The sequence below is a fragment of the Equus quagga genome, chromosome 7 (genome assembly GCF_021613505.1).
Source record: "Equus quagga isolate Etosha38 chromosome 7, UCLA_HA_Equagga_1.0, whole genome shotgun sequence".
NCBI lineage: Eukaryota > Metazoa > Chordata > Mammalia > Perissodactyla > Equidae > Equus > Equus quagga.
Window position 1 is genome coordinate 46,837,232 of NC_060273.1, and position 25,581 is coordinate 46,862,812.

The following is a 25,581-nucleotide window of genomic DNA, read 5'->3' on the forward strand; positions in this document are numbered from 1 at the left end:
GGTATCACTGGCCCTGGCATGAGACAGGCTGCCCTCAAAACTTTTAGAAATTTGTACCATCTGCATGTCTAATCTATTCAAAAAAGAAGGGGGGGGGGAATTCCATTTTAACAATTAAATACACAATTATCACATTTTTAAATGTTCCTTTGTGTACCACTCAAAATCCTGTCCTGCACACACTACTTTTTTGGAAACGCTGACCTAGTACATGCCCCAGTCATCTCATCTTTATCACACTGGTTGTAATTGTGTATTTAAGTGTCCACCTTCCCCACCAGACTGCGAGAGAAGGAGCGGAGGCTGAGTCCCGCTGTCCCAAGCACCAAACGCTGGATTCCCAGTGGACCATAAGTTGCAAATAAAGACCTAGACGACCCCTTCGTCCCTTTCAGCTCAGGCCATCTAAGAATCCACGAGTTCTGGCTGAATGATGTTGAGCAACCATTTCGCCTTTCGTAGCCTCGATTTTCTCCGCTGCAAAATGGAAACGATCGAGCCTGCCTCGCCGTATGAGGTGCGAGGAGTCAGGCGATGGGTGTGAAAGTACTGTAGCACTATGGAAATTAATTAACTCAGTCATCCACTTAATAGGCAGTTATTAAGCACCCAGGGCCGTGCGGCACGGTTACCGCAGCGAACATCAGCTCGTCGCGCAGGTCGCATCCTTAGCTCCAGGGAGGGGGAGGGCGTCTCCCCCGCAGCTTCTCTCTCCCACGGAACTCCGGGTGGTGACCTTATTCAAAATGGCGCAGGCAGCCTCGGGGGCTAGTGCGGCGGCGCGGACTCCGAGTGCCCTCTGACCTGCTGGCAGCGGCGGACGGGGAGCCGGGCGCCGCCATATTGGCTGTTGTCCTGTGAGGGGAGCGGCGGCGGCGGCGGCGGCGCGAGTGGAGCTAGGGAGCGGCGCGAGAGCAGCATGACTCGGAGGCGGAGCAGGCCGAGCGGCGGCGCGGGCCGGCGCGAGCGGGCGCGGGTCGCGGGGCCGCAGAAGCCCCAGGCGCCCGAGCCCCCGCCGCCGCCGAGCCTGGAAGCGGGAGCGGGAGCGGGGCTCCCGGAGGCGCTGGCGGAGCCCGAGCGCGACGGCCCCAGGGAGGAGGACGAGCCGAAGCTGGCGGCCGGCCCGCAGGTAGGAGCGAGCGAGGCGAGTCCCGCTGCTCGGGCGCTTTCACCTCCGCAGAGCGGGCCCGGGAGGGCTTGGGGTGAAGCGTCCTCCCCCGGCTGGGCCGGAGCCGTCCCCCCGAGGCAGGCGTGGAGGCTGGACCTCTCTCTCCAGAGCCGAGGCTTGGCGCGTCCTCTCCTCCTGAGACCAGGCTGCCGGCCGTCTCCTCCCGCCGCCTCCGGGCTGGAGCAGAAGCCAAACGTTCTGGTCGAACACCCACACTGGGGCCGGGCTCTGATCTTGAGGCCGCCGCTCAGCTCGCTGCCCTTCCCCTTCCCCTGGGCCCACCTGCGCCCCCACCCACCCAGAGGCCAGCTCGGGGCGCTGGGGCCTGGAAGGCTGCAGCCTCCCCCCAGCCCCCGCCCCGGAGCGGCTCCACCCCTTCCCCTCACTGCCTGCAGCCGCTGCCCCCTCAGCAGCTGTGCCCCCAGCATATGTCTCCTGGGGCCTCCCCCCTCTCCCTGCCCTGCAGAGCAGTTGGAGCAGACAGCCAGGCTGCCCAGAAGACTGTTTGGTGGGACTCCTGCACTGAGGTGGAAACCCAGCACAGCCTACCCTTTCTCCCCTCTAGACCCCTGATTCACAAGGCGGCCCACCCAACCCTCAGATCCCTGGGTTTGGCAAATCCTGCAGATAGTGAGCAGTAGAAGGACTTCCAAAACTTCCAGCTTGCCACCAGGAAGAAGGTCACTTTCTTTTGAGCAAAGGAGATAATGAGGGGTACCCTGCCTGTGTCCACTGAGAGGCCCGGGTGGCATGAGCCACAGTTGCTCTGGGAGGGTTGTGGCACCTGGGGCTGGGTGGCTCACCCTAAGCTTGCTCTGACAAAAGAGTTTTGAGTTGGTCTTTTGGCTGAGCCTGCCAAGGAAGGCAGGCTCCTGCAGGAGTCTTGGAGGGTCGGATGCAGCGCCGGATGAGGATGAGGCGTGGCAGAAGATGCGTTTGGCTCTGCAGACACTGCATCGGGCAGCAGGGGACTCTGGGAGGCTGGTGCAGCCAGAAGGCATGGCTCTTGACAGCCTTCTAGTAGAATCTCTGGAATTGTGCATGTGAGTGGGGATGCTGTTTGGGGTACCGTTCCCAGAAAGCCTAACCTGACCTCCCCAGTTGGGTGAGGTGCCCCCTCTGTGCCCACAGTCTCATGTGCTCCCCTCTAGTAGCACTCCCTGTTCTGTAATGAGACGTTCTGTTGATGTGTTTGTTCCCAATACTGGACTGTGAGCTCCAGAGGGGCACAGACTATGTCATCTGTCTCTGATTCTCCATGCCTAGCCCTGGGCCTTGCTGACACAGAGTAGAAATAACTAGGTGAATGAGAGAGAAAGTGAATCCGTTGAGAACCTGTGCTTATTGTAACCCAGTTTTGATGCTGCTCTCCTTTGTGTCTCAGATCACAAGAAGATTTTCAGTTAATGAAAATACCACCACTTTTGAGTGTCAAAAGCCCCACCTTCACAGCCACCTCCTATCCAGGGCTAAGTCCAAAGGATGCGACACTCCAGGTTGCACTCCACGCCCACCTGGTCTAACTTCCACCCTGAAGCTACTTCCCCCTCTAGCCTTCTCTTTCCCTTCTCTGGGCACCACTAGGGGTGCCGTTATCCCAAAAGGGAGAACCAGGGAGCTCTTAACTTCTCTCCTTCCCATTCAGACCATACAATACTTTAGGGTCCTCTGCCACTTAGCCAGTCTGTAGATTTCATGGTCAGAAAGCTTGGATGGTGGCTTAACCATTTAGTTTTTATTTAGGGCACAACTTTCCTAAGAGCTATGAGTTTCATTAACATGGTGGGTTCCTACCATGTTCTTATCTACTCTGTTGCTTGACCTGCCATTTCGTTCATTTATTCATGCCAGGCACTTTAGATACCTTACTCCTCAGCATTCTCCTCAGCATTTACCACAAATGTGATGAGTTAACTATTGGTGTAATTATTGGTTAACATTGGTGTGATTATTGGTCTGTTTTTGCTACATAAACTCTTTGAGAGTGCAGGAACCACGTCGCTCACCACTTTAGCCCTATGCCTGGTGATTAACAAATGTTAGTGAATGAACTGAAGGATATAAATACTGTTACACTATTTTTCAGATGAAGAAACAGAGACTCAGAGCAACATTTGCCCAAATAACTCCCGCTATAAGTCTCAGGGCCAAAAAAAAAGGACAGTTTTGTGTAGGGGATTTAACAAGGCTTTTTTTTTTTTTCCCCACTATAGCCACAAAGAGGTAAAGAAAACTGACAAACTCTCTTCTGATTTTGCCCCACTTTTTTGCTGGGAAGGGAGGGTTCTGGATGCCAGAAGCAGGCTTTTGTACCCTGGTGAGAAGCACCCGCTGAAAGGGTTGGGGTCAGTCATTGCTCTGCCCACAGGCGTGCCTTTGGTGAGGATCTCTGGCTCCCACCACCACCTATAACCCTGTCTTATGCACACAGAGTGGGTAAGTAAGGTGAAACTCAGGGTCGCATGCCGAACTGAAGCCAAAGGCAGCAAATAAGACCCCTTCCAGTCCACAGACAGGTTCTAATGTCCCAAGTCACACATTATTTTGTTTGTTTTTGTTTTGATTTGAGCCAGTATTTTAAAATCAAAAGGTTTCCCACAAAACTGGATTTGTGCCATCTTTTCAAACTCTAAAAATCTGGTGCCGCTTGGCCCAAATTTCCGAGAAGCAGTAATCTGCAGTCTCTGAGTAGTGTCTGCCTCCTTTAGCATAGGAAGGACACCTGGTCTGTGCCATGCCCTGAGCTAGCTGGAAATGCAGAAGTGAATCAGATATGGTCCCTGCCCACAAGGGGTTCATGGTCTGAGAACATAGTAGTTGTAGGAAGGCTAGAAGAGCATTGCTTCCTCTGAGTTAAGGTTCATAGACCGCTCTGGTTCCATCCAGTCCCCCTTGCTTATTTGCGTAGTCTGTACATATTTCAATACAGGACCTTGAGTTTAATTGGGATCCCAAAAACCCTTACTTCCAATTGTTTCAGGCCACTCAATTGCATTGATCTGTTCACTAAGAACCTAAATCCTCATTTACTTCACAAGAAGGCTAAAATAGTTATTGCCTGATTAGCAAAGGAAAAAAAACTTGTAAAGCAGTTGAAGGAGGCAGTGAGAAATAGTGTTTAGTGTTACAGACTTGGGGTGTCCTCCTAGCTTTGTGACTCTGGACGTGTTTCTTCCCTTCTCTAAGCCTCATCGGCAACTTTACGAGAGAATGTGTAGCAACCCACGTTCCTTGAGGCTCCTTACTCAAGCACAAGAGTCAGAGGTGCTGTGTGGCAGGAGCTGTGCCAGATGGCCATCCAAAGCCTGTGTTGTCACCTGCCTGCTCTCCTGGCTGTTGTTCAGTTTCTCTTATCCGGGTGCACACTCAGTAAACCCCCAGGAGACTTGCTAGACTGTAAGCCAGCGGTTGGTGGGGGTTGAGGTCATCCTGCGCTTCCCATCTCTGATCTCTCTACAGCATCCCCTGGGGCTTTGCCCAGCCCAGCTTAAAGGGACTCTAGAGACCTGGTTCTCCCACTGCTCAGAGTTAAACGTGCTGCCTCAAGAGACTGGAGTAGATAATCATTCAGTATCTTTCTTAAACCTGTCTCATTATGTTTAACCCACTCAGCAAGCATGACCTCTGTGCCAGGGCCTTTATTCGGGGTACACCAATGAATGAGATAGTCCCTATACCCGGGGACCACCCCCTTAAAATCACTGCCTGCCCAGCCTGGCCACTTGCATTGTGAGTAGGAGGAAATGATACTGAAGGTGGATCCCTGCCACCTCTGGTTCTTTGTAAGCCAGTAGAGATTCACTATATAGAAGTACCACAAGTCCTTTGAAGATGAAGACTTACCCACTAAGATTTTTAAATTTTTAATTCCCTTAAAATGTCCCAGAGCTATAAGCTTATATCTGATGTCAGATGGACTGTTAAGATTCTAATACCTTTACTTATGGAACTTGGAATTTTTAAGAGCAGGAGCTATATTTTAATTCATTTCTGGGTTATTTATTGTGCATGGTCCTTATGTGCTCAATAAATGGCTGTTAAACTAAATTATAATAAAAGGAATAAGTTAGGTATCTACCATTTCCTTCTTACCTACCCCCACTGCTGGGCCAGGCTGGCAGTCATCATTCATTTGGGCCCGTTGCACACACACCATACCCAGTCTTCCTCTCACCTGACCTGGTGTTCATTTATTTTGCAAACACTAAAGGACACCTGATCTGTGCCAGGCCCTGGGCTAGCTGGGAATGCAGAAGTGAATCAGACATGGTCCCTGCCCACAAGGGGCTCATGGTCTAGTGAACATGTATGTAGTAATTGCAGTAAGGCTAGAATAGCATTGCTTCCTCTAGGTCAAATCCTAGATCCTAACACATGGCCTTTGGAAGCGTTTCAGCCTCTTGGTTTGTTTTCTCATGTATAAAATGACAGTGATACCAGGCTTATGGTAGGGCAACAAGTCCTGCATGTCAAGCACTTAGCACAAATGGTAGCTATGATTATCATAGATGCTTAGTGCTGAGGATGCACAGATATGATAGCCCAGAGAAGGCTTCTCAGAGCTGAGGCTTCACAGTGAAATAGAAGTTCCTCCAAAGGTGAAGGTGGAAGAAAGTGTGTAAACAAAGAAAGCAACATAGACAAAGACCTAGAGGCGAGAACCGTCCAACTCAGAGTGGCCAGAAGTCAGGCTGAGAGGTTAGCAAGGTTCTTGAGAACCTTATCAAGAAGGTTGGGCTTTATCCTATAGGCAAGGAGGAATCATTGAAAGGCTTTAAGTGGGAAAGTGATTGTGATGTGATTCGATAAATTCTCTGATAGCATGGGAGGAGTTAATTCTCAGTGAGAGAGGCAGCTGTGATTGCTCGAGTCCACCTCTCCCTCACCCCAGCCTAACTAATCCTCAGATCCCCTGTGCTTTGCTGGACCCTGTCCCAGTCCTACAGAATCAGAGTCTCTAGGTCTGGAGCCCAGGAATCCGTTGTTAAATTGCCCCAGATGATTCTGATGTGTGGCTCGGTCTGGGAACTCCTGAATTGAGGGTGCTGAATTTGAGACCTAGGATATTCTTCCAAGAATGGGGCTTCCCAGTGGCGAACTTTTCCATCAGCAGGAATAAAAACAGCCCTAGTTTTAGAAAAACAAATAACAAACTTTCCCCAGTTCTCCAGTGGTTGCCCTATTAATGATATTCTTCAACTGCTATTCTTTCTTTGTGGATCAAAATGTTACCCATGCCTACTACGTGCTGCCACCTCTGCTGAATAGTTGAGATGTAGTGAATCATGGGATACAAGCCCTGCCCTTGAAAGCTCACAGTGTTGTGGAGAGGACAGATTTCAATAACTAGGATAGGTGTGATAAGCTCTATTGAAAAGATATGTAAAAAAGTGTTAGGGCATCCCAGAGCAAAGCACAGTTCATTATACCTGTGGACTTAGGAGGACGTAACACCCAAACTGAGCCTAAAAGGGAACAGATAGAGGGAACAGTATGAGTGAAGACGTGAGTGCTTTATGTATTTGGGGAAAGGAATGGTTATTGGGGAAAGGAATGGTTATTGTGGAAAGGAGTGGTTAATGGTTCTTCGTGGCAGGATGAGCAGAGCAGAAAAGGACTGAGAAGAGGTTTACTTGTGTCCCAGGAAAGGCCCTCTGTTAGCATCCTTTTGCTCTTTGCCCATGCTCCCACCCTCATCCTTCAAACTCTAGGTGGATGAACATGATGCAGTCCCATAGGCCATCTCTACTCTATTCCCTACCCAAGGCTCTCAGCTCTCCAGCTCCCTTTGTGGCTTCAGCCTCCATTCTGAAATGAATAGATATAGGGAAAATAAGGCAGAAAGAAGGGGCCTGAAACACTGAAGGTTCTTATTAGGAAGTTGTAGCCAGAGGATATGGACTGGGGGGTTCAAAGAGGCCTTGAAGGTCACCTGTCTAGTCTTCTGTCCTGTGCTTCAAGTAATAACTTTGGATTGGGCAAGTCTCACTTAGTAAGTTTCCCTGTCATTTCTTCTAGGACAGAAGAGGAAAGAAACTAACGGGTATTGAGCACCTACTGTGTGCCAGGCCCAGGCCAGGTACTTTACATAATTTATTTCCTTCTGTCCTCACAACTCTGTGAAGTATGGTTTTGTTCTCATTTCATAAATGAGGAAATTGAGGCTCAAAGTAATTGAGTAATATTCCAAGATCATACTGAAAATGGCAGAACTGGGATTTGAACTCACAACACCCTGTCTCCAAAGTTCATACTCTTCCAAACTCATGAGAAATCTGTGCTGGGGGTACAGAGTAGTAGGTATTAAGGTGTGCCTGAGATTCCGGGTTAATTAGCAGCAGCTTAGGCCTTCCTAAGGCTTATTGCACTCAGGAAGCAGGTTCAACAGATTAGCTTGCCTTGGGGGGTGGAGGGCCACTGAGGTCAAAGAGACTCACTGCCCTGTCCTTGACTCAGCTTGTACAACCAGAGAGAATTCTCCACAAACTGGCTTAAGGGTATGAAACAATTGTCCTACCTCCTCGATGGACCTGAGCCAACAGCCTGAGTGGGAGTTTGGGTGAAAGCTCCAGGACACTGAGGTAAGGTTGTATCAGCTCCCTGAGAATTAACTGCAGCTCTGATTGCCAGCATTAGAATTGTCTGAGATTCTTAGCACTGATGCCTTCCCATTAGTGGCCTGGAGTGGTGCAGCCATGCCTTTAGCATAGCATGTTGGGAACAGGCCTGGTTCAGCTGTGTTTTAGATCCTGTCCATTGTGTAGAGCAGCTGAGGTGTGAGCCAGGTGGGCTGGAAGCATTGCTTCCTTTATTGAGTGAATGCCTGCCATGTGCAAGGCCCAAGCCAAGCCTAAATTTCTGGACACACTTAAATAACCAAGACCCACTCCTTGTTCCCAAAGAGCTCCCAGTCTACTGAGGGTTTGGCAACAGACAGAGAATATGTCTGTGGCACAACGTGATAGATACTATATTAAAAGAAGTAGTTCTACTTAGCCTGGTCCAGCAAAAGCTTCGTTGACCTTTGACCAAGATCTTAGGAGATGAGTAGAAATTTGCTGAGGAGTAAAGCTAAAGTGCTGAGGTTTGAAGGGACCAGGTATATCTGAGGAACAGTGTGAGTAGAAGCTAAGTTCTCAGGAGCTTGGAGAGGTCAGCTGGGGTCAAGTCATGAATGTGGGGGGCCAGAGGGTGCTGCAGCAGTGAGGTCAACCAGAAAAGAGCCTGGAGATTAAACAGACCAAGGTAGGAAGGAGAAGCTAATGGGAGGAGATCCTCAAACCTGGGATAGCTATGCGAGAAGGCACATAATAAGCTTACATTAAGTAGAGAAGCCCAGTGTCCTGATTGGTTGGTTGTTTTTAATTTGTGTATTAATTTTAATTGTGTATTATTTTAATTTGTGTTCCTACCAAGTGAATATGAGGCATCCTGGGAGTTTGGGAGCATTGATAACCCCGTGCATGAACCTGCCTGATTTAAGCATGTGCTCTTAAGGCAGGAGCTCTATTTTGTTTGATTTTTCCCAGCACCCGGCACAATGGGTGGCACCAGGTAGGGGCTCTGAGAATGTTTGTTGAATGAGGGAATGAATGGGTGAACGGAAGAATGAGTGACGATGACTGGGCTGTTTTTTTCTAGGCTGGGGATTAATCATTTTCTCTGCTTCTGGAAGGGAGTTTTAGCTGCTTCTGTTGTCCTCTGCCTGCCTTGGTGACAGGGAGGCTCTTGGATTTGGGTGGCTTGAGAGTAGAATGCTCTCATGGGCCATTTCAGAATAGAATTTGGAAACTGTTGCAGGGCTGCTGGTTAGATATAGCGTGTGTCTTGGGAGAATCCTCTACAAACACACACACACTCTTGGGAGCAAAAGGAATCCATGAGAGGAATGAGAGCAGGTTTAGTTCTGGAAATTAGATCCAGCTTCAGAGCAGTCCTTGACAACTGCCTGGTCTGGTGACCTGGTTATTCCCCATTAAGTCTCAAATTGTGGACAGAAGGGCTGAGGTGGAAAATTTATTCATGCCCCCAAAGAGCTATCCAAATATGTCGTGAACTGTATCATTGTTAATAACCACTATTGCTTATTGCACAGCCACTGGGTGACAGGCACTGTTAGATGCTTTACCTCAGCTGTTCTCAAAGTGTTTGGTTTGGGACCCTTTCACGTTCCTAAAAATTATTGAGGACCCAAAAGAGCTTTTGTTGGTTATATCTATTCATATTTACCAAATTGAGTATTAAAGCTGAGAAAATTAAAAAATAGTTACCAATTCATTTGAGAATAACAATATTAAACCTATCATGTTAATGTAAATAACAATTTTTTAATGAAAAATAACTGTTTTCCAAAAACAATTAGTGAAAAGAATGGTCTTGTTTTCATTTTTGCAAATTTCTTTATGTCTGGCTTAATAGAAAAACCATCTAGATTCTCATATATGCTTCTGTATTCAATCTGTTGCAATGCATTGTTTTGATTGAAGTATATAAAAATAATCCAGCCTCCTACAGATAACATAGTTGGAAAAGGGAGTATTTTAGTAGCCTTTCCAGATGATTGCTATTTTTCTTTGCAATATAGAATCTGAGACCTTATCAATGAAGTCTTTATTCTCATTTATATTAAAATCTGTTGGTCCATCTAGCACTTTGAATGGATTTTTTACCAATCCATGATTCTGTAGCATCATGCTTTGATCATTTGGAAAATAGGTTCACTCAGTAATATAGATCCTCCCAATGTTTTCTCATTTCATTTTATAATGTCAAACTGTAACATTTGTTAGTATCACCACCAATTGATTCAGAAAAGTCTTTAAGTATGGGAAGCTGTCAAGCTCATGGTGGTGGATACAAGTTTTCCAAAAAGCTCATTTTCACCTGAAAGTTTGAATTTTATCATTGGCCGCAAATAAGTTGTTTTTGTGATGTGAAAGGCTCAGTTTGTTCATTTTTGGTGAAAACGTCTGGCAGTACCCAAGTCCAAATAACCATAGTTTGTCAGTCATTCTTTCAAGTAATAATGGTGTTCCATGAAAAAATTGGCTTCTCCTTCCTTGTATTTTATCTCTTTTTATCCAGGAAAAACTAGAATACCCCAGCATGATGCTTCTCAGACAAAGACAGAAAAGTCTTGGTCCTGGTCAGGTGAGGGAGCAGAGATACTGGTTTTAACGGCAGCACATGCCCGCCCCCTGGGCTAGGAGTGGCCACAGTCTGGGGTTCACCTGGCTCCTTGATGCTCTGGGGATGTGCATGCTAGAACATGGATCCCCTTGTGTGAGTAACCATACACTTTCCAGAGGTTCTGGTTTTCCTCAGAGAGTGAAGCAGAAATATCTTGGAGCTTTTTTGAGCATATCTCAAATCTAGAGAAGCCCTAGAACCTTTCTTTCCTCTTCCCCATCTTTTGCCTAAGGCTAGACCTGTATCTGGAGAGGCTCTGAAATTTAAACTGAGGTGAGAAGGAATAATTAGTTGTTGCCCAGGGCTGTTGGGTTTAAGAATCAGTTGCATCATCCTTTGTGATGAAGAAACATGGTTGGATGTTTCATTCGTTCGATAAACATTTATTGCTCATGTTCTTTTGTGGGAGTACTGTGCCATGTGCTAAAAGTACAGCGGGAGAACAGCTAGTGAAAGCCTGGCTTGACTTTAGGGCATAAGGGGTCATGGTTGCCAGAAATTTGGAAGATGGCAGGAGATTGCAGTCAAAGGGAATTCCGAACCAAGAGTTTTTCTCTGCCAAAGGAAAAATATGAAGGAACAGTGGTAGTACTGACTGAATGTAACATCTCCAGGGCCTGGGATTCTCACCACCCTTGGCAATTAAAGTGGAGATGAAAATGTCAGAGAGAAAAGTCCCCAGGCCCCACCGGGAATTGTACTCTGGGGCAGATGCCAAGGCATAGGGTTAAGACACCATTGGGCGTGGCCCCCAGAACTCCCTGGGCCTAGAAAGAAAGAGTCAAGTATAGTAAACTCAGGACAGTGGATAAGCTAAGTTTCCGGTATCAACTTCTTAAGAATAGAACAGCCAAGGGGCCTAGATAATGGATTGAGTGCCTTCTGCGGGATCCCTTGAGCTAAGTCTGTGCATATCTAATATCACTTAACCCTCTGGCCAGCCTTATGCAACGTAGGCAGTATCACCCCTGCTTCAGTTAGAACTTGATTAGCTTTCCAGGCCCTGTGTTTCTTCCTTTAACTGGAAAGATAGCCTGTCCTGTAAATTCACTTCCATTGATGGCTAAACTCATTTATTATGTGTACCAGTTTGACTCTAGGGAGAGTCATGTTATTTCCATGAACAGGTTCATCTCATTGTAATCCCCAAGGAATGCAGTCTTCTACTCTTCCGCACTTGAGATTGGAACCATTTGGGCGGAGGTACAGGATAGGGAGTCTCACCAAGCTGCCTGCCAGCTGTATTGCCATAGGAACACTTAAATCTAGTTTAGCCACCACGTGCCCAGCTGAGCCTATGTCCTGTGCTTCACTGTGAGGGATCCAGACAAGATCAGACCTGGTGCTTGCCTTCTAGGAGCACAACATAGTTGAAGGGACAAAAGATATAGGTGAATAAATTTAAGTGGAAGGCACAAATGTTGTAACCAAGGCACAGACATGGGGACATGGGGAGGAGAGGTGAATTATAAGGACTCTCTAGGAAAGCTCGGATGAGGTTAGATTGAAGCTGGGCCTTTAAGTCAGGCCCATCTACTTATTGGTCAACGTGAGAGGGAAGGATTTTAAGCGGCGGATCTTAGCAAAGGCCAGAGACAGGAGAGTACAGGGAGTGTTTGGGGAACTTAAGGAATGACTTCATGGGGTTGAGGGCAGAGATTAAAATGCCTCAGAGTCACCTTAGATTCATCGCATGTGAGAGACTCTTTCATTCTTGTAAAATACAGTGACTATATTTTGATCCCTAGTCCTGATTTTAAATATTGTTTCCCATCGCTCCCATCATATTCATAGTTAGTATCGTATGTTGAGCAACGTATTATGTACCTGGCACTGGACTAGGTGCTTTATCACATTTAATGCTCACAGCCAACCCTACAAGTTGGGGCTTCCCATTTTACAGATGAGGAGACAGAGTAAGTGGAACTTGCCCAGCATCATACACCTGGTAAGTGATGGAGGCCCAGAATTGACGCTGCAGCCAGTGTTGTCTCCACTGCATCCCGGTACCTCTCACAAGTACTGTGGCAGTAACTACAGTCACATTGATCACATGTTTAACTTATAAGAATTCTATTTTCATTTTAAAAAGCAAAATTAAAAAAACACTTACTATACATTGTCATATATATTATACATTTGAATTCCTGGTTGTACCTACAACCATATATACTATACAGGCCTTAAAAAGAATTTTGAGAATAACTTTACTCATACAAAATTTTCATCTTATGTAATAACTTTAGAGTCTAACACTCAAATGAAATGAAACTCAACTGTAGTAAAATTATGTGTCCTGGTGATTGCCTTAAGAATATGGTCACCGTTATATTCCTCACAGGGGAAGGGACTTGGGTGTTGGCCTCACCTCCTCCCCCTGGAGTTAGTATGGCACCTTGTAGCTATGGAAAGTTTCCTGGGTACATTTCGCAAAAAGACCTCCTTCGTCTAAACTCCTCTGAATGCCATTTTTCTCTGTCAACCTTCCACCCTTTCCAGGAGATGCTCGCCACCAGTGGGTTAGCAGACTAGATCCTCTGCAGTTGTGATTAAACAGCTGCCTTGCTCACTGAATTGTAGTGTTCAGACAGTATCTCACCTGAGTTCCACATGTAAATTTCTCTCTCTTTGGTATTCTTTTCCAAGGTCCTTATACTCCCTCAAATGTTTCATTATGCTCCTGGTACTGCTATTTGGTTCCTTTCTTTTTCTAGAAACCTAGAAGACCTAGGTCATTGTAATTGTAAGATACAGATTTAAGGACACTCTGATGCTGTCTTACTGTGAGAAGGTGATTTTGTTCAAGAAAGATCATGGCATTTATTTTATTGGTAGAATGAGAATGATAGCCTTATTCCTTTGTTTAAGCCTCAACAAACACCTGTTATATAGTGGTGGGTAAGTTTGGAGGGTATATCAGTTAACTATTGCATGTAACAAACCACCCCAAAACTTAATAGTTTAAAACAACACCATTTATTATTTCTCATGAGTCTGTGGGTTGACTGGGTGTTTCTGCCAGTCAGGACCGGCTTGGCTGATCTCAGCTGGGCTCACTCATGTGTCTGATCTGCAGGCCAATCAGCTGGGAAGACTCAGTTTTCTCCCCACTTCTTTCACCTCCCTCCAGCAGCTAGCCTGGTCATGCTCTCATGGCATGGCAGAGGTGTAAGAGCGAGCAAGCCCAGCCATGCAAGGAAGCAAGTAAAAATGCATACACACTTTTCAAACTTATGCTGGCAGCATGTTTGCTAACATCCTGTTGGCCAAAGAAAGTGACATGACCAAGCTCAGTGTCAGAGTGAGACGGCTACAAAGTTGCAGGATACAGGAAAGCCATTAATTGGGGTCATTAAATGTAATTAGTGTCCCAGTCATTACCCCTCAATGTGAAAAAAAAAACCCTATAGACATATTTCCAGGTCAAGTTTGTCCTAGAAGGGAAAAATATGTCCAGGTAATAATTACTGTTTATTGGGCCTAGGCTATGGGCATGCACAGGGTTAGGCACTTCCTCTGTTTATGCACTGAGCCTCACAACAACTCTGCAAGGTAGGTAGGAAATCAGAGCTTGGGAAATTAAATAACTTGCTCAAGGTCACCCAGCTAAATGTGGTCAGGCAGGGATTAGAATGCATGCCAGTCTCACTCCCAAAGCCCAGGTTCTTTTCACCACACCTCACTGCCTCTGAGAAGCACTAAGGTCTGCCTTACCTTCCCTCCAACACAGTTTTCAGTTGAGTTGATGGTTTCTGACTAGCTATATAAACCCCTCCTCTAAAATGCTGCTGTGATCCTAATGGAGTTGTGCAGCTCTTCAGGAAACCCACATGTTCTCCCAAACTCTCATTAACTGAAAGTATTTTTTCTTTCCAGATGAGGGTTGGTCTGTGGACTGCGTAGACAGCCCAAGAATTGTGGCCTCTCCCAGACATGCCAGAGAAGGAAAGGCCATTTTCTTTTTAACCAAGATTTTGGAACATTGAGGCATTAAGACATTTCAGCATGAGCTTTGGAGTTAGCCTCACTGGGGTTCAAATCCTAGGTCAACCACTCACTAGCTCCTTGGGCAACTTATTTGACTTCTTGAAATCTGTTTCTTCATCTAAAAAAAAAAAGGAAACAATAACACCTAGTTTGCAGAGCTGTTACCAGGATTAAAATTAAGAATATAAAGTGCCTAACCTAGTGCCTGGCACGTAATAAGTGACATTATTATTATCATTGATATTATTTCTAAGCAGAGCCTTTCCTCTCCTGGGAAACCCTGTTTCTGTCTGTTGGACAGGTTCCCCCCACCTCCAGCCAGTCTGTGCAGACTTGCTGCCTGCTGTGTCATCGAGAACGTAAAGGCTGGGAAGAAGGCCCTTCCCAAAACGGACTGGTGTTGCAGGGTGAGAAGCTGCCCCCTGACTTCATGCCAAAGCTCGTCAAGAATCTCCTAGGCGAGATGCCTCTGTGGGTCTGCCAGAGTTGCCGAAAGAGCATGGAGGAAGATGAAAGGCAGACAGGTCGAGAACATGCAGTGGCGGTAGGTAACCGCTCAGAAGGGGTCCCTGAATGCAGAAGGGCTGCCTGCCCAAAGAAGTCAGGCTGTTGAGCTGTTCCTTCCCTGTCCTCTCAGGTGGCTCTCCTCAAGCAGCCCCTATGCCCAGGCGCTGAGAGGCTGCTGGGCTGCATTCACACAGCAGTAGTGACTTGGGTTCACATTCTGGGGAAGAAGAAAGAGGCTTCAGGTAGCCCACCAGCCCCTGAGGAGAGTCTGTGTGCAGTGTGAGAGCTGGCTTGTAGGTACTGATAGATTGAGATCCTGCCCTTTCCATGTGGCTGTGCCACCTTCAACTCTGGCAGCTTGAAAGCCAACCAGTATGACATGGAGGGCAAAGATCGGTTTGAGGGTCTGCAGTGTGCCTCAGTTAGGGAGCATCTCCCATCTCTTGGCTGGGAGCCATCTAAGTCTACCATCTCCTGAATCACAGCTGTCAGACTGTCCTCATTTCTCATTCTCCTCCAGCCCCTCTCTTTTACCCAGATCAGTTCAGCTTGGAACTCTTGGCTTAAAGACCCTTCTCCTTGGCAGCTCTTAGGACTCCCCAAAGGCCCACAGTTGGCAGGAAATGTCTGCCCTGACCAGAGTCTCTCTCACCAATATCCACACACATCACTTCACTGGGAGCACCACAGCCCCTCCCGGCAAAGGCCTGGTCCACATTTGCCCTTGCACCTGGAGTGGTGGGAATTGTGCCTTGGCCACTACATGGGGGCCTGGAGGAAGAGGAGCTCCTGGGTAAGCTCAGGCAGCAGAGGGTCAGCTCTGATATTTGCTGTTTTATCATGAGCCTTTTTCTTCCCCCTTCTCCAGATCTCCTTGTCACACACATCCTGCAAATCACAGTCTTGTGGGGGTGACTCTCATTCCTCTTCGTCATCCTCTTCATCGTCCTCATCCTCGTCCTCCTCCTGCCATGGGAACTCAGGAGACTGGGATCCCAGCTCATTCCTGTCAGCACATAAGCTCTCAGGCCTCTGGAACTCCCCGCACTCCAGTGGGGCCGTGCCGGGCAGCTCACTCGGGAGTCCTCCTACCATCCCCGGTGAGTCTCCAAGCTTGGGAGAGAGCCAGGCGCCATAAATGTAGAGAGTTGTATTTTCGTAACGAGTTTTGTTCAAATGAACCAGATCAGTTATTAAATTAAGTAAAAGTGGAACTGTTCTGGTGGGAAGCAGGGGCGGCACCTAGCCCTTGACTTTCTCTGTGAGATTCCTTTCCCAGGATTCTGAAGTTGAAAACTACTGCATGGCTCTAGTAGTTGTTCCCATTGGATCCGGGAGGGGACTTGGTGAGCAGTGGCCGAACAGAAAATGGAGTCCGGGAGGCTCCTTAGGGAATTAGGACTTAGATTACTTCACACTTGACCGCTGCAGCAGCACAGAGGACCTGGGTGGCTTCATCTTCCTGGGCTTCCTTTTCTCCGCTTAAGGGCTGGGTATAAAAGCACTGCACTTAACACCCACAGGAGTCTGACAGTGCAAGCTGCCATTATCATCAGCCAGTTTCACAGCTACATAAGCCTTCTTTAGATCCTGAGGTGACCCTCAGAGACCCAAAGGAAAAATCATGGGTTATTGATGCACTATGTAAATAGGAATTATTGTCTACTTCTACTAAATGGAGTGGCTGAGTTCTTCAAATGGGTGCTTCCCCCAGAACTTAAGAGTTGAGCAGTACATAATTCCAGCTGTTTTGGTGCATAAGCCAAAGAGAGTCATCAAAGCCTTTTCCCGCTTCTCTGAAATCTCAGGCCACCTGAAAGTCTAGCATACCCTGGCTGCCTCTGTCCTCATGGCCCAAGAGAGAGAACCTTAGCCTGCTGCTCCACAGACTTCTGCAGATCCTGCCCTGGGCCTGAGGAATGCCTGTGAACAAGCAGGTCCTAGACAGACCCTGAGAGACAGAACACATATCCCCTGCTTGTGCCACAGTAGAGGTGTGTGGACTTCCATGCAGCCAGCATTCCTGGTGCCTTCTCCCTAAGGCCTGGGCTCCTCGAGCCTGTCTAGCTGAGCTGCTGCCTGCAGAAAAACCTCTTCAGCTCAAGGTACTGCTGGACTTTCCCAACAGTTCACAGGTCCGCTATGCTGAGAGGCTGTGCCCAGCCAGGTCCCTCTGGTCACAGTAAGCAGGATACTGTGGCAGTGAGCCCTTGGGCGTTCCTTCTCAGAATCTGGGCTCCCACTCTGACACCTTTTTCCCCAATCTGCCCACAGGTGAGGTTTTCTCCATCTCGGAGCACCACCGGCACTCAGACCTCACTGCTCCACCTAACAGCCCCACTGGCCACCACCCACAGCCAGTGTCACTGATCCCATCTCACCCCGGATCCTTTGGCTCACCACCCCACCCACACCTGCTGCCCCCTTCCCCAGCAGCACCTTTCCCTGCCCAGGCTTCAGAATGCCCTGTTGCTGCTGCTGCTGCCCCCAACACCCCGGGGGCCTGTCAGAGCCCCCACCTGCCCTCCACCAGCATGTCACTCCTGAAGATGCCTCCGCCATTCTCGGGGTGCAGCCACCCCTGTAGTGGGCACTGCAGTGGGCATTGTGGCAGTCCTCTCCTCCCACCACCGAGCTCTCAGCAGCTCCCTAGCACTCACAGGTAAGTGGGCGGCATGAAGGGCAAATCCCTGCTGACTCCAACTCAGAGTTTTGGAAAACTTTGCAGAGGGTACCTTTAGGGTGGAAATTAAAGGGTTAGACTCTGTTGGGTTGGTTGGTTGGTTTGTTTTGCTGGGGAAAATTCTCCCTGAGCTAACATCTGCTGCTAGTCTTCCTCTTTTTTATTTTGTATGTGAGCCGCTGCCACAGCATGGCCACTGATGGACAAGTGGTATAGGTCTGTGCCTGGGAAGCGAACCTGGGGTGCCAAAGTGGAGCGCACCAAACTTAACCACTAGGTCACCAGGGCTGGCCTGAGACTGTTTTTTTTTTCATAGTTTTTCCAGAAAAACTTGGAAAAATGTTATAAATGTGTGAAGAAGAAAAAATTGTCCTCACAACCTAAAGATAAGCTTCTAACTCTGTGATGTATTTTCCTTCTGATGTTTCTGTAGATAACATAATTAGGTCCCTGTTCTATATACATTTTTGTGTAGTTACTTTTTAACATTATATCATGATCATTTCCCCAGTTAAAATTCTTCGAAAAACTTTTCAGTGGCCACATAGTGTCTTATTGTATAGCTCTAGCATAATTTATTTTACCCTTCCCCGATTCCTGGACATTTAGGCATTTCCAGTTTTTAACCATTATAAACAAGGCTATAATGAGCATCCTTGCACCCAGATCTGCATTTGAGTTAGGAATTATGTCTTTAAGGTAGATTCCTATAAGTAACTCTTAAGCACTGAGAAAGGTTATTTTAATGTATATTTGAAAGATAAAATTCTTTGGAGAAGATAGATGTATTTTATTACGCGTTTACATTTTCCCATTCTAAAATCCCACCACTCTAATACAACCACTCTCAGCAGTTTCCCTCCCGTGTCTTTCCCACATGGTGTTGGTAGTGTCTGTACAATTTCTCATCGTCTGGCTTCACTTAGCACTTTTAGGCTCCTGCATGGTCTTCTGACCTCAGCTTTAAAGGCCGGAGAATATTCGCAGTAGTGCACTTCACTGTTCTCCAGTTGCTGAACATTTAGGCCGTTCCAGCATTTCAACACTGTAAATAATGTCACTGGAGATGTCTTTGCATAAAGCTTTTTCCCACTGTTGGATTTTTCTTCTTGGAATAGATCCCTCAGAGTGAAAAAAAAGTTCTGAGTTCAAGGGTGTCTTTTTTTTTTTTTTTTGAGAAGGGTCCTTAATACACTTTGAGAAATTGCTTTCCAAAGGGCTCTCCAAATTGATGTAACCACCAGTATTAGAGTGCTAGTTTCTCCATGTTCTCAGGAGCACTGGGTATGTTAATTTTGCTAATGTGCTAGATGAAGAGTGGTCAGTTTGGATTAAGCTTCTCTAAGAACCACTGGCAATGGTTCCTTCCCCTCCTTTTCTACCCCTGCCCTGTGGACTGCCCTGGAAGCTGAGCCTCCTCATTTCTCCTTGCCCTGCTCTTCCCCCCAGCTCCCACATCCTCAGCCTCAGCTCTGGCCCCAGCTCTAGGGCACTCCAGCTGCTAATGGCCAACCCAGGGCTCTGGCTCTCCCAGCTCCAATTATGGGACCTTGCAGGCCTGTGTCTCATTCTTACCCTGGGAAAAGAGTCTATATTACAAGATGCCCCCATGGTTCCTGAAATCCAGAGGCAGAGCAGTGCAGTGGGAGTATGTGAGCTTTGCATGCAGAAACACGGGCTGTGTCCTGGCCACTCCGTGGGAAAATCAGTTAAGCATCTGAGCCTCATCTTCTCCACTGCATGATGGGGAGAGCAACACCTGTTTTGCAGGACTTGGGGGATCGTTAGACATAATCTGAATACAGTACCTGGCACAGACAGCAGCTCTTGTAGTCTGTGGCCCACAAGGCACATTGCTTTTCCTAGCCTCAAGGCCCCACGGCTAAGGCAGCTCCACCCACTAGTGCAGACTCTGTCATAGGGACCTTAGAGAGCAAAAGGAAACTGACCTCGTTGGCCTTGTTTGGATGCTCCAGGGGAGCCATCAGTCCACCGATCTGTTCAGACACCTACTTATTGAGCACCTACTATGTGCACAGTTGTTATGCTACACACTGGGACCCAAAAATATAAGTGGCATAATCCCTGCCCTTGGGGAGTGCACAGTTGGTCTGAGAGATAAGGGGACAAACAGACCATCACAGTAGAGCGTGATAAACAGTAAGATAGACAGAGGTGTTTGCAGTGCCCTCAGAGTCCAGGAGGGTCACATGGATGTAGGCAGGGGAGGCATAGGGAACCTTTCCAGAATAGTGCCATTGAGCCGGGCACTGAGGGACAATGAAGGTGTTCACCCTGTCCTGATGCGGTCTGACTGCCTCAGCCTTCATGGGATGAGGCAGATGAAGGGTAGTTGGGATGGTGATAGGGGTTGGGCTGATTGCCTGGGCTCCTGTTGTGGCCTGGTCCTGCCCTGCTCTCCCTCACCTTTGGGCCTTTCTCCCCCATCAGCAGGGACCCCGGGTGCAAGGGGCACAAGTTTACACACAGTGGCCTGGCCTGTCAACTGCCCCAGCCATGCGAGGCAGATGAGGGGCTGGGCGAGGAAGAGGACAGCAGCTCAGAGCGTAGCTCCTGCACCTCATCCTCCATCCACCAGAGAGATGGGAAGTTCTGTGACTGCTGCTACTGTGAGTTCTTCGGTCACAATGCGGTGAGTGGGCCTGCCCAGGCCAGAGAGGGCTGGGGGCCAGCCAAGGTGAGCCCAAGGACCACCCTGCTCTCCCCAGAAGCCCCCTTGCTCATGGGGACAATAACCTTGCTGGGACCCTGTGAGTCCTCACACCTGTGTCTGCTCGCTTGATCCTCACAGCACAGTGGTGACGTGGGGATTTTTAAACATTTTGCTACCTTTGCTCTTTTCATGGTTTCTCTTAAGATTGACTTTTTTTCCTTAGGCAAAAGGAAAGGAAATGGCAGAGAGAAAGCTATGATTCTGATGAGTATGTATACGTGTGTAATCAGAAGTGAACGCTTGTGCGTGATGAAGGCAGAGTGGAAGCAAAGGCTCTCAGTCCCCCAACTGTGAGAGCCAGCCAAGGGACAGGCCGTGAGCACAGACGGCGCCAGGAAGGAGGCTCAGAGCAGAGTACATGCTGTCTCTGGACAGGGGGAGAAAGCAGTTCAGAAGTCTCATAAGGTGAAAAGGAAAGGGCCGCCGGCTAGGGTAGAGCAGTTGAGGACAGAAGAAATGACAGTAATTACATTGCTCGTCCCTTTTGAGCTAGGGGTTATTATCCTCATTTTAAAGATGACAAAATTGAGGCTCACAAAGACTCAGTGACTTGCCCAAGGTCATACAGCTTCCAAGTGACGAAGCCCGGGCTCAAACCTGCTTTCCAGGCTCCCCAGTCAGTATGCTCCCAAAACTCACATACCTCCCACTCCCTCCGCCCACCACTGCCTTGGCTCCGGGCCTGGCTGAGGGTGAAGCCATTTGGCCTTTGTGGCTACAGTAGAGAGAACAGTTGTCTCGCTTCTCACCACATGTTCAGTGCCAACGGGTGGGAGTGCTACGGGCCTCCCAGGCCCAGGGTGTAACATTAGCACCTCCCCCTCTCCCAGCCACCCGCCGCCCCGACGAGTCGGAATTATACCGAGATCCGAGAGAAGCTTCGCTCGAGGCTGACCAGGCGGAAAGAGGAGCTGCCCATGAAGGGGGGCACCCTGGGCGGGATCCCTGGGGAGCCCGCCGTGGACCACCGAGATGTGGATGAACTGCTGGAATTCATCAACAGCACGGAACCCAAAGTCCCCAACAGCGCCAGGGCTGCCAAGCGGGCCCGGCACAAGCTGAAAAAGAAGGTGGGTGTGGGGGGAGCCCAGCTCTACCACCTCTCGTCCCTGAGGACTCCCTCACCCCAACCCCCAAGACTTCTGGAGCATGAATGGTGCTGGCTGCCAAAGGCCTTGGCACAGCTCACTGCTCTGGGAAGATCTGAATGAGATTGGGAGGCATCAGGGTCAGGGAGCCTGGGGGCCAATGATTGAGGAAAAACAAGTCCTGGCTTCAGAAGCTGCTTGCTAGGTTCCTCAAAGCCCAGGACTTGCTTTCAGTCAGTCAGTCATTTATTCATTCAGCAAACACTTCTGCAAATACTGGGAGCCAGAGGATGGTGCCATTAAGTTCTCACCCTGGAGAAGCTCAGTCCAGTGGAGAGACTGACATGAAACTGGATAAGCAGTGTTAGTGTGAGACAAGCACTGGGATGAGGGAAGGCCCCTATCCTGCCTGGGCGTGCTGGAAATGGCTGTACCAAGAGGCTGACTCAGGAACTGAGTTGTAGGGAGTGAGTATAAATTTCTCAGGAGGTCCTTCCTGGCAGTGGGCGTAGCACATCCACAGCAGCTTGGTGTAGCCAGAGCTCCAACAGGGGAGAGGCAGGACAGATGGTGGAGGTGAGGGAGGGCCTTGTAGGCCCTGCTGAATAGCTTTCCTTGATCCTACAGCTGAGGGGGAATCACTGGAGGGCTTTAATCAAAGAACGCACTTAGTTGGATCTTATTCCAAGATTACTGTGTGGCAATATGGAGGGTAGTCTGGAGGAGTGATGCTCCAGGCAGGAAAACCGTGAGCCGAGGGAGACATGACTCCTGATGGGGCTAGAGCAGGAGAGAGGGACCTTCAGAGGAAGCAAAAGTGACAGGCTTTGGTGATCTGATTACAGGATAGGGAGATGAAGGAGTCAGGGATGTCTCCCAGGTGTTTGCTTGGGTGACTGGCAAGATGGCGTGCCTTTCACCCGTGAGGACGGGAGTGGCAGAAGACGGAGTTCAGTTGGGGCACATTGACTCCGAGGTTCTCATGAGACGTCTGAGTGGAGCTGGAGGTGTAGGGCTGGGAGTTGCCAGTGTGGAGGTGTAATTGAAGCCATGGGAATGACCCAGCTATGGGCTGAGTGAGCTCCTCCCAGAGGGCTGAGGATAGAACCCTGATGCCAAGCAAGCCCCAGGGCTTGATGGCTTGTCCCCTGCCACCTCGTTACCTCTTCACTTGCCTGCCCCCAGCTGCATCTTGTATAGTGTCACACTCGAGAACCCAGCGGCCGAAGAGATTGGGTTTGACAACCGGCTAGCTCTAGATCGCGGGTGGTCAAACAGCCCTGGTGCTCTGGAAAGCAGCAGTGATTCTCCGTGTTTGTCCATCCCAAAGGACAAGCCAGGACTCTTTCCCTGCAGCCTGCAGTAGTGAGCCAGGGGGTCTCACCACTGCATTCAGAACACAGTCGTGACATTCTGCCTCCCATCCAGCGTTGCCTGGCCAGAAGTATCCAGTGGGGAACAGTGGTCTCTTTGGCCTTTCCTGGCCTCTTATGGCAGTGGTTCCCAGTTAGATCCCAGTGAGCACACACTGCAGTTCCCAGGCCTGGTGTGCTTTTCATAAATCTCTGTGCCTGGACATCCTTTCTCCTTCACTGGTAATGTTCTCTTCTCTCCCCTCCTTTTCCTCCTGACAGCTTCCAAGCTCAGTTCAGATGCTTCCTCATTTGCAGACTTCGTTAGGTAACTTCTTCCACTGTACTCCCATTATACCTTGCACACCTCTGTAGTCTGCCATTTATCACGCTCTACTCACTCATTCAACAACTTACTGCACAGCTGCTGTCTTCCTAGCCCTGTCGAGAGGCCAGGATATAACATGGAAGCAGACAGTTGCAACATCATGTGATAGGCAGTCGTGGTCATTATCTTTTTATACACCAGTCTCCTCCCTGATGTCCCTCTTCCACCTACCTCGTGTACTAACCATTGCTCCTTTGGAACTGACCCCTGGCTCTGTCATCTACAACCTCCCAGCCACTCCTCTTCATCCACTGAAGACTGTCACCTCCCCTTTCTCTTCTTTCCAGGCCAGTTGAGATCTCTTGACCATCACTGATGTACTCTCTTAACCAGTACTCTGGATTCCTTGCCCCATGGCCCTTTCACTACACCCACTCAGAAAAATCACAACCCTAGGTTCAACCCCAACCTGCCTCTCCCTTCTACACCTTGAGGAAAGCACCAGATCACATTTGTCTGTGGCACCCAGGCCACATGATATTCCACTTGCCTGAGCCCCCATGTTGCCTGCAGGACTCTTGTAGCTCCCTAGTCCTCTTGTTCCTTATCACTTCCATTCACCACAGCCCGTTTGTCAGACAGACCTCCATTCTTCTCCAACCTCCAAGCTTTCCCAACCTGAACCTTATTTTTTGGCAGATAACCTCACTTCCTGCTTGAACGAGGAATAAAAACCAGTGACAGCCACTGTCAATGTCTTACCACCCCACCTGCAAACTGTCTTCTGGTCGTGAGGGAAGAGTTACTCCTTTCCTACCCAAGGCTCATGCAGTCCTTTCCCGTGCCCCTCAGCCTAACATCAACTTCTGGCTCTGTGGCACCAGCCTCTCCTCTGGCTGTTTCCCATCAGCATTTCACTGTGCCCAGTGCTGTCTCTTTTTTGAAAGCAACGTGTTCTTGAGTGTACAACCTCTCTTACCCCTTGTCTCTTTCCTCTCATCACAGGAAAATGTCTGCATTCACTGTCTTTACTCCTCCTGTCAACTCATCGCAAACTGGTTTTCCACCCCCAGGCCCCCACAGAGCCCCAGTGACTTTTTTGTTGCCGAATCCAAATCATGCTCTCCCATTCCATTCTCTTTGTCCAGTAGGCAACATCTCCCATCTGTGTTAGTGTTAGGTCTCCTTTTCAGACATTGTTTCCTTTGGCTCCTTCATCCTCAGCCAAGCAGGGGCAGGGAAAGGGCTGTGAGAACACCATGTTCTCCACATTTCTCACCTTCCTCTCTGCTGCTTTTTCTGTTTCCTCTGTGAGCTTCTCTTCCTCCACCTGACCCTCCCCCTTGAGGACATCTCCCTGGCAAAGAGAAGCCATCTAGATAGTGTTGCCTCCTGCTTCATCATATCTACCTGTTTCCTCTCTGCACTTCACACTGACATCTCCTCCTGCAACTGGGCACCTACTCATAGACAGCCCACAGGTACCCAAACTCAGCACATCCTACACTGAGCTTATTATCTTTCTCCAAAGATGCCTGCTTTTCCTTCTCCATTGTCTGTCTAGTTAATGGCACCACCATCCATCCAGTTGCCAGAACCAGAACCCAGGTGCCATCCTGGGAGGAATACATTGTGGTGATCGAGAGCAGCGGACCTTGGAATTGGACCCCAGTTTGAAACCCGGCTCTGCCACACTTGCTGTATGACCTTGGGCAAATCACTTAACCTCTAAGCCTCAGTTTCTTCATCCATAAAATGAGAATAACAGTAGAACCTAACTCAGATTGTTGCAAGAATGAAATGGAGTTGGGCAGAGTGAGCACTTGGTCAGTGTAGCTGCTACGGCAGCAGTAGTGGCTGTCGATGTTGTTTTTGTGACTCATCTCATCCTCTCTCCCTATCTGTCACCAAAAGGCCTGGCCATGCTACCTCCCAAATAGCTCAAACCATCCACTTCTCTCCACCCTACTGCCACTATGTTAAAAGCCTTCAGTGGCTGAACATTGCCCTCAGGATTAAATCCAGACTTGAGCAGAGCCTGCAGGGCTTTTCAGGATCCAGCCATGCCTCACTTGCCAGCTTCATCTCTCAGTCTCTCCCCTCTGGCCTTCCTGCCCACCCCCACGTCACTCCACCCTGCCAAGAGAAATCTGGGCTCCAGCTGTACCTCTGAATGTTTACATTCCCTAAACATTTTGTGTGTTCCCAGTTTGTAGCCTTTATACTTGCTCTTCATTCTGTCTAGAAAGTGCTTGTCCCACTCTCCCTAGAATAATCCCACTTACCCTTCAGTGCTCAGTGACATACTGCCTCCTCTGGGAAGCACTCCCTGATGGCCCAGTCTGGGTTCCCAGAGCACCCTGTGCTTTCTTCCCTACAGTTCTTGTCACTGTCACCCAGAATTAAACAGCCCATTTGCATGTCTCTTTCCCCCAGCAGACTCAAGTCAGCGAACCGAGACTGTCTCATGCATGGCTGAGTTCTCAGAGACCAGCCCACTGCCTCACAGAAATGATTGCCAAATGGGTTTGAAAAACATAGGAAC

The 25,581-nt window shown here is 48.7% G+C and overlaps 1 protein-coding gene across 14 annotated transcripts in view; it reads left to right on the forward strand.

Moving 5' to 3' along the window:
• The first annotated feature begins 813 nt into the window (after positions 1 to 813).
• FAM193B (family with sequence similarity 193 member B) overlaps positions 814 to 25,581 on the forward strand; it is a 31,106-nt gene continuing 6,338 nt past the window's right edge. For 2 of the 14 annotated variants that reach the window (XM_046666497.1, XM_046666511.1), the window contains exons 1-6: positions 814 to 1,129; positions 14,646 to 14,888; positions 15,720 to 15,951; positions 17,126 to 17,513; positions 19,986 to 20,187; positions 21,099 to 21,338. In XM_046666497.1, the coding sequence (XP_046522453.1) occupies positions 920 to 1,129; positions 14,646 to 14,888; positions 15,720 to 15,951; positions 17,126 to 17,513; positions 19,986 to 20,187; positions 21,099 to 21,338 (1,515 nt within the window). In that variant the 5' untranslated portion in view covers positions 814 to 919. Of the gene's footprint in view, positions 1,130 to 1,639; positions 2,212 to 7,186; positions 7,248 to 7,624; positions 7,755 to 14,645; positions 14,889 to 15,719; positions 15,952 to 17,125; positions 17,514 to 19,985; positions 20,188 to 21,098; positions 21,339 to 25,581 lie in introns of all 14 variants that reach the window. The other 12 variants (XM_046666500.1, XM_046666503.1, XM_046666502.1 and 9 more) reach the window with 12 other exon arrangements.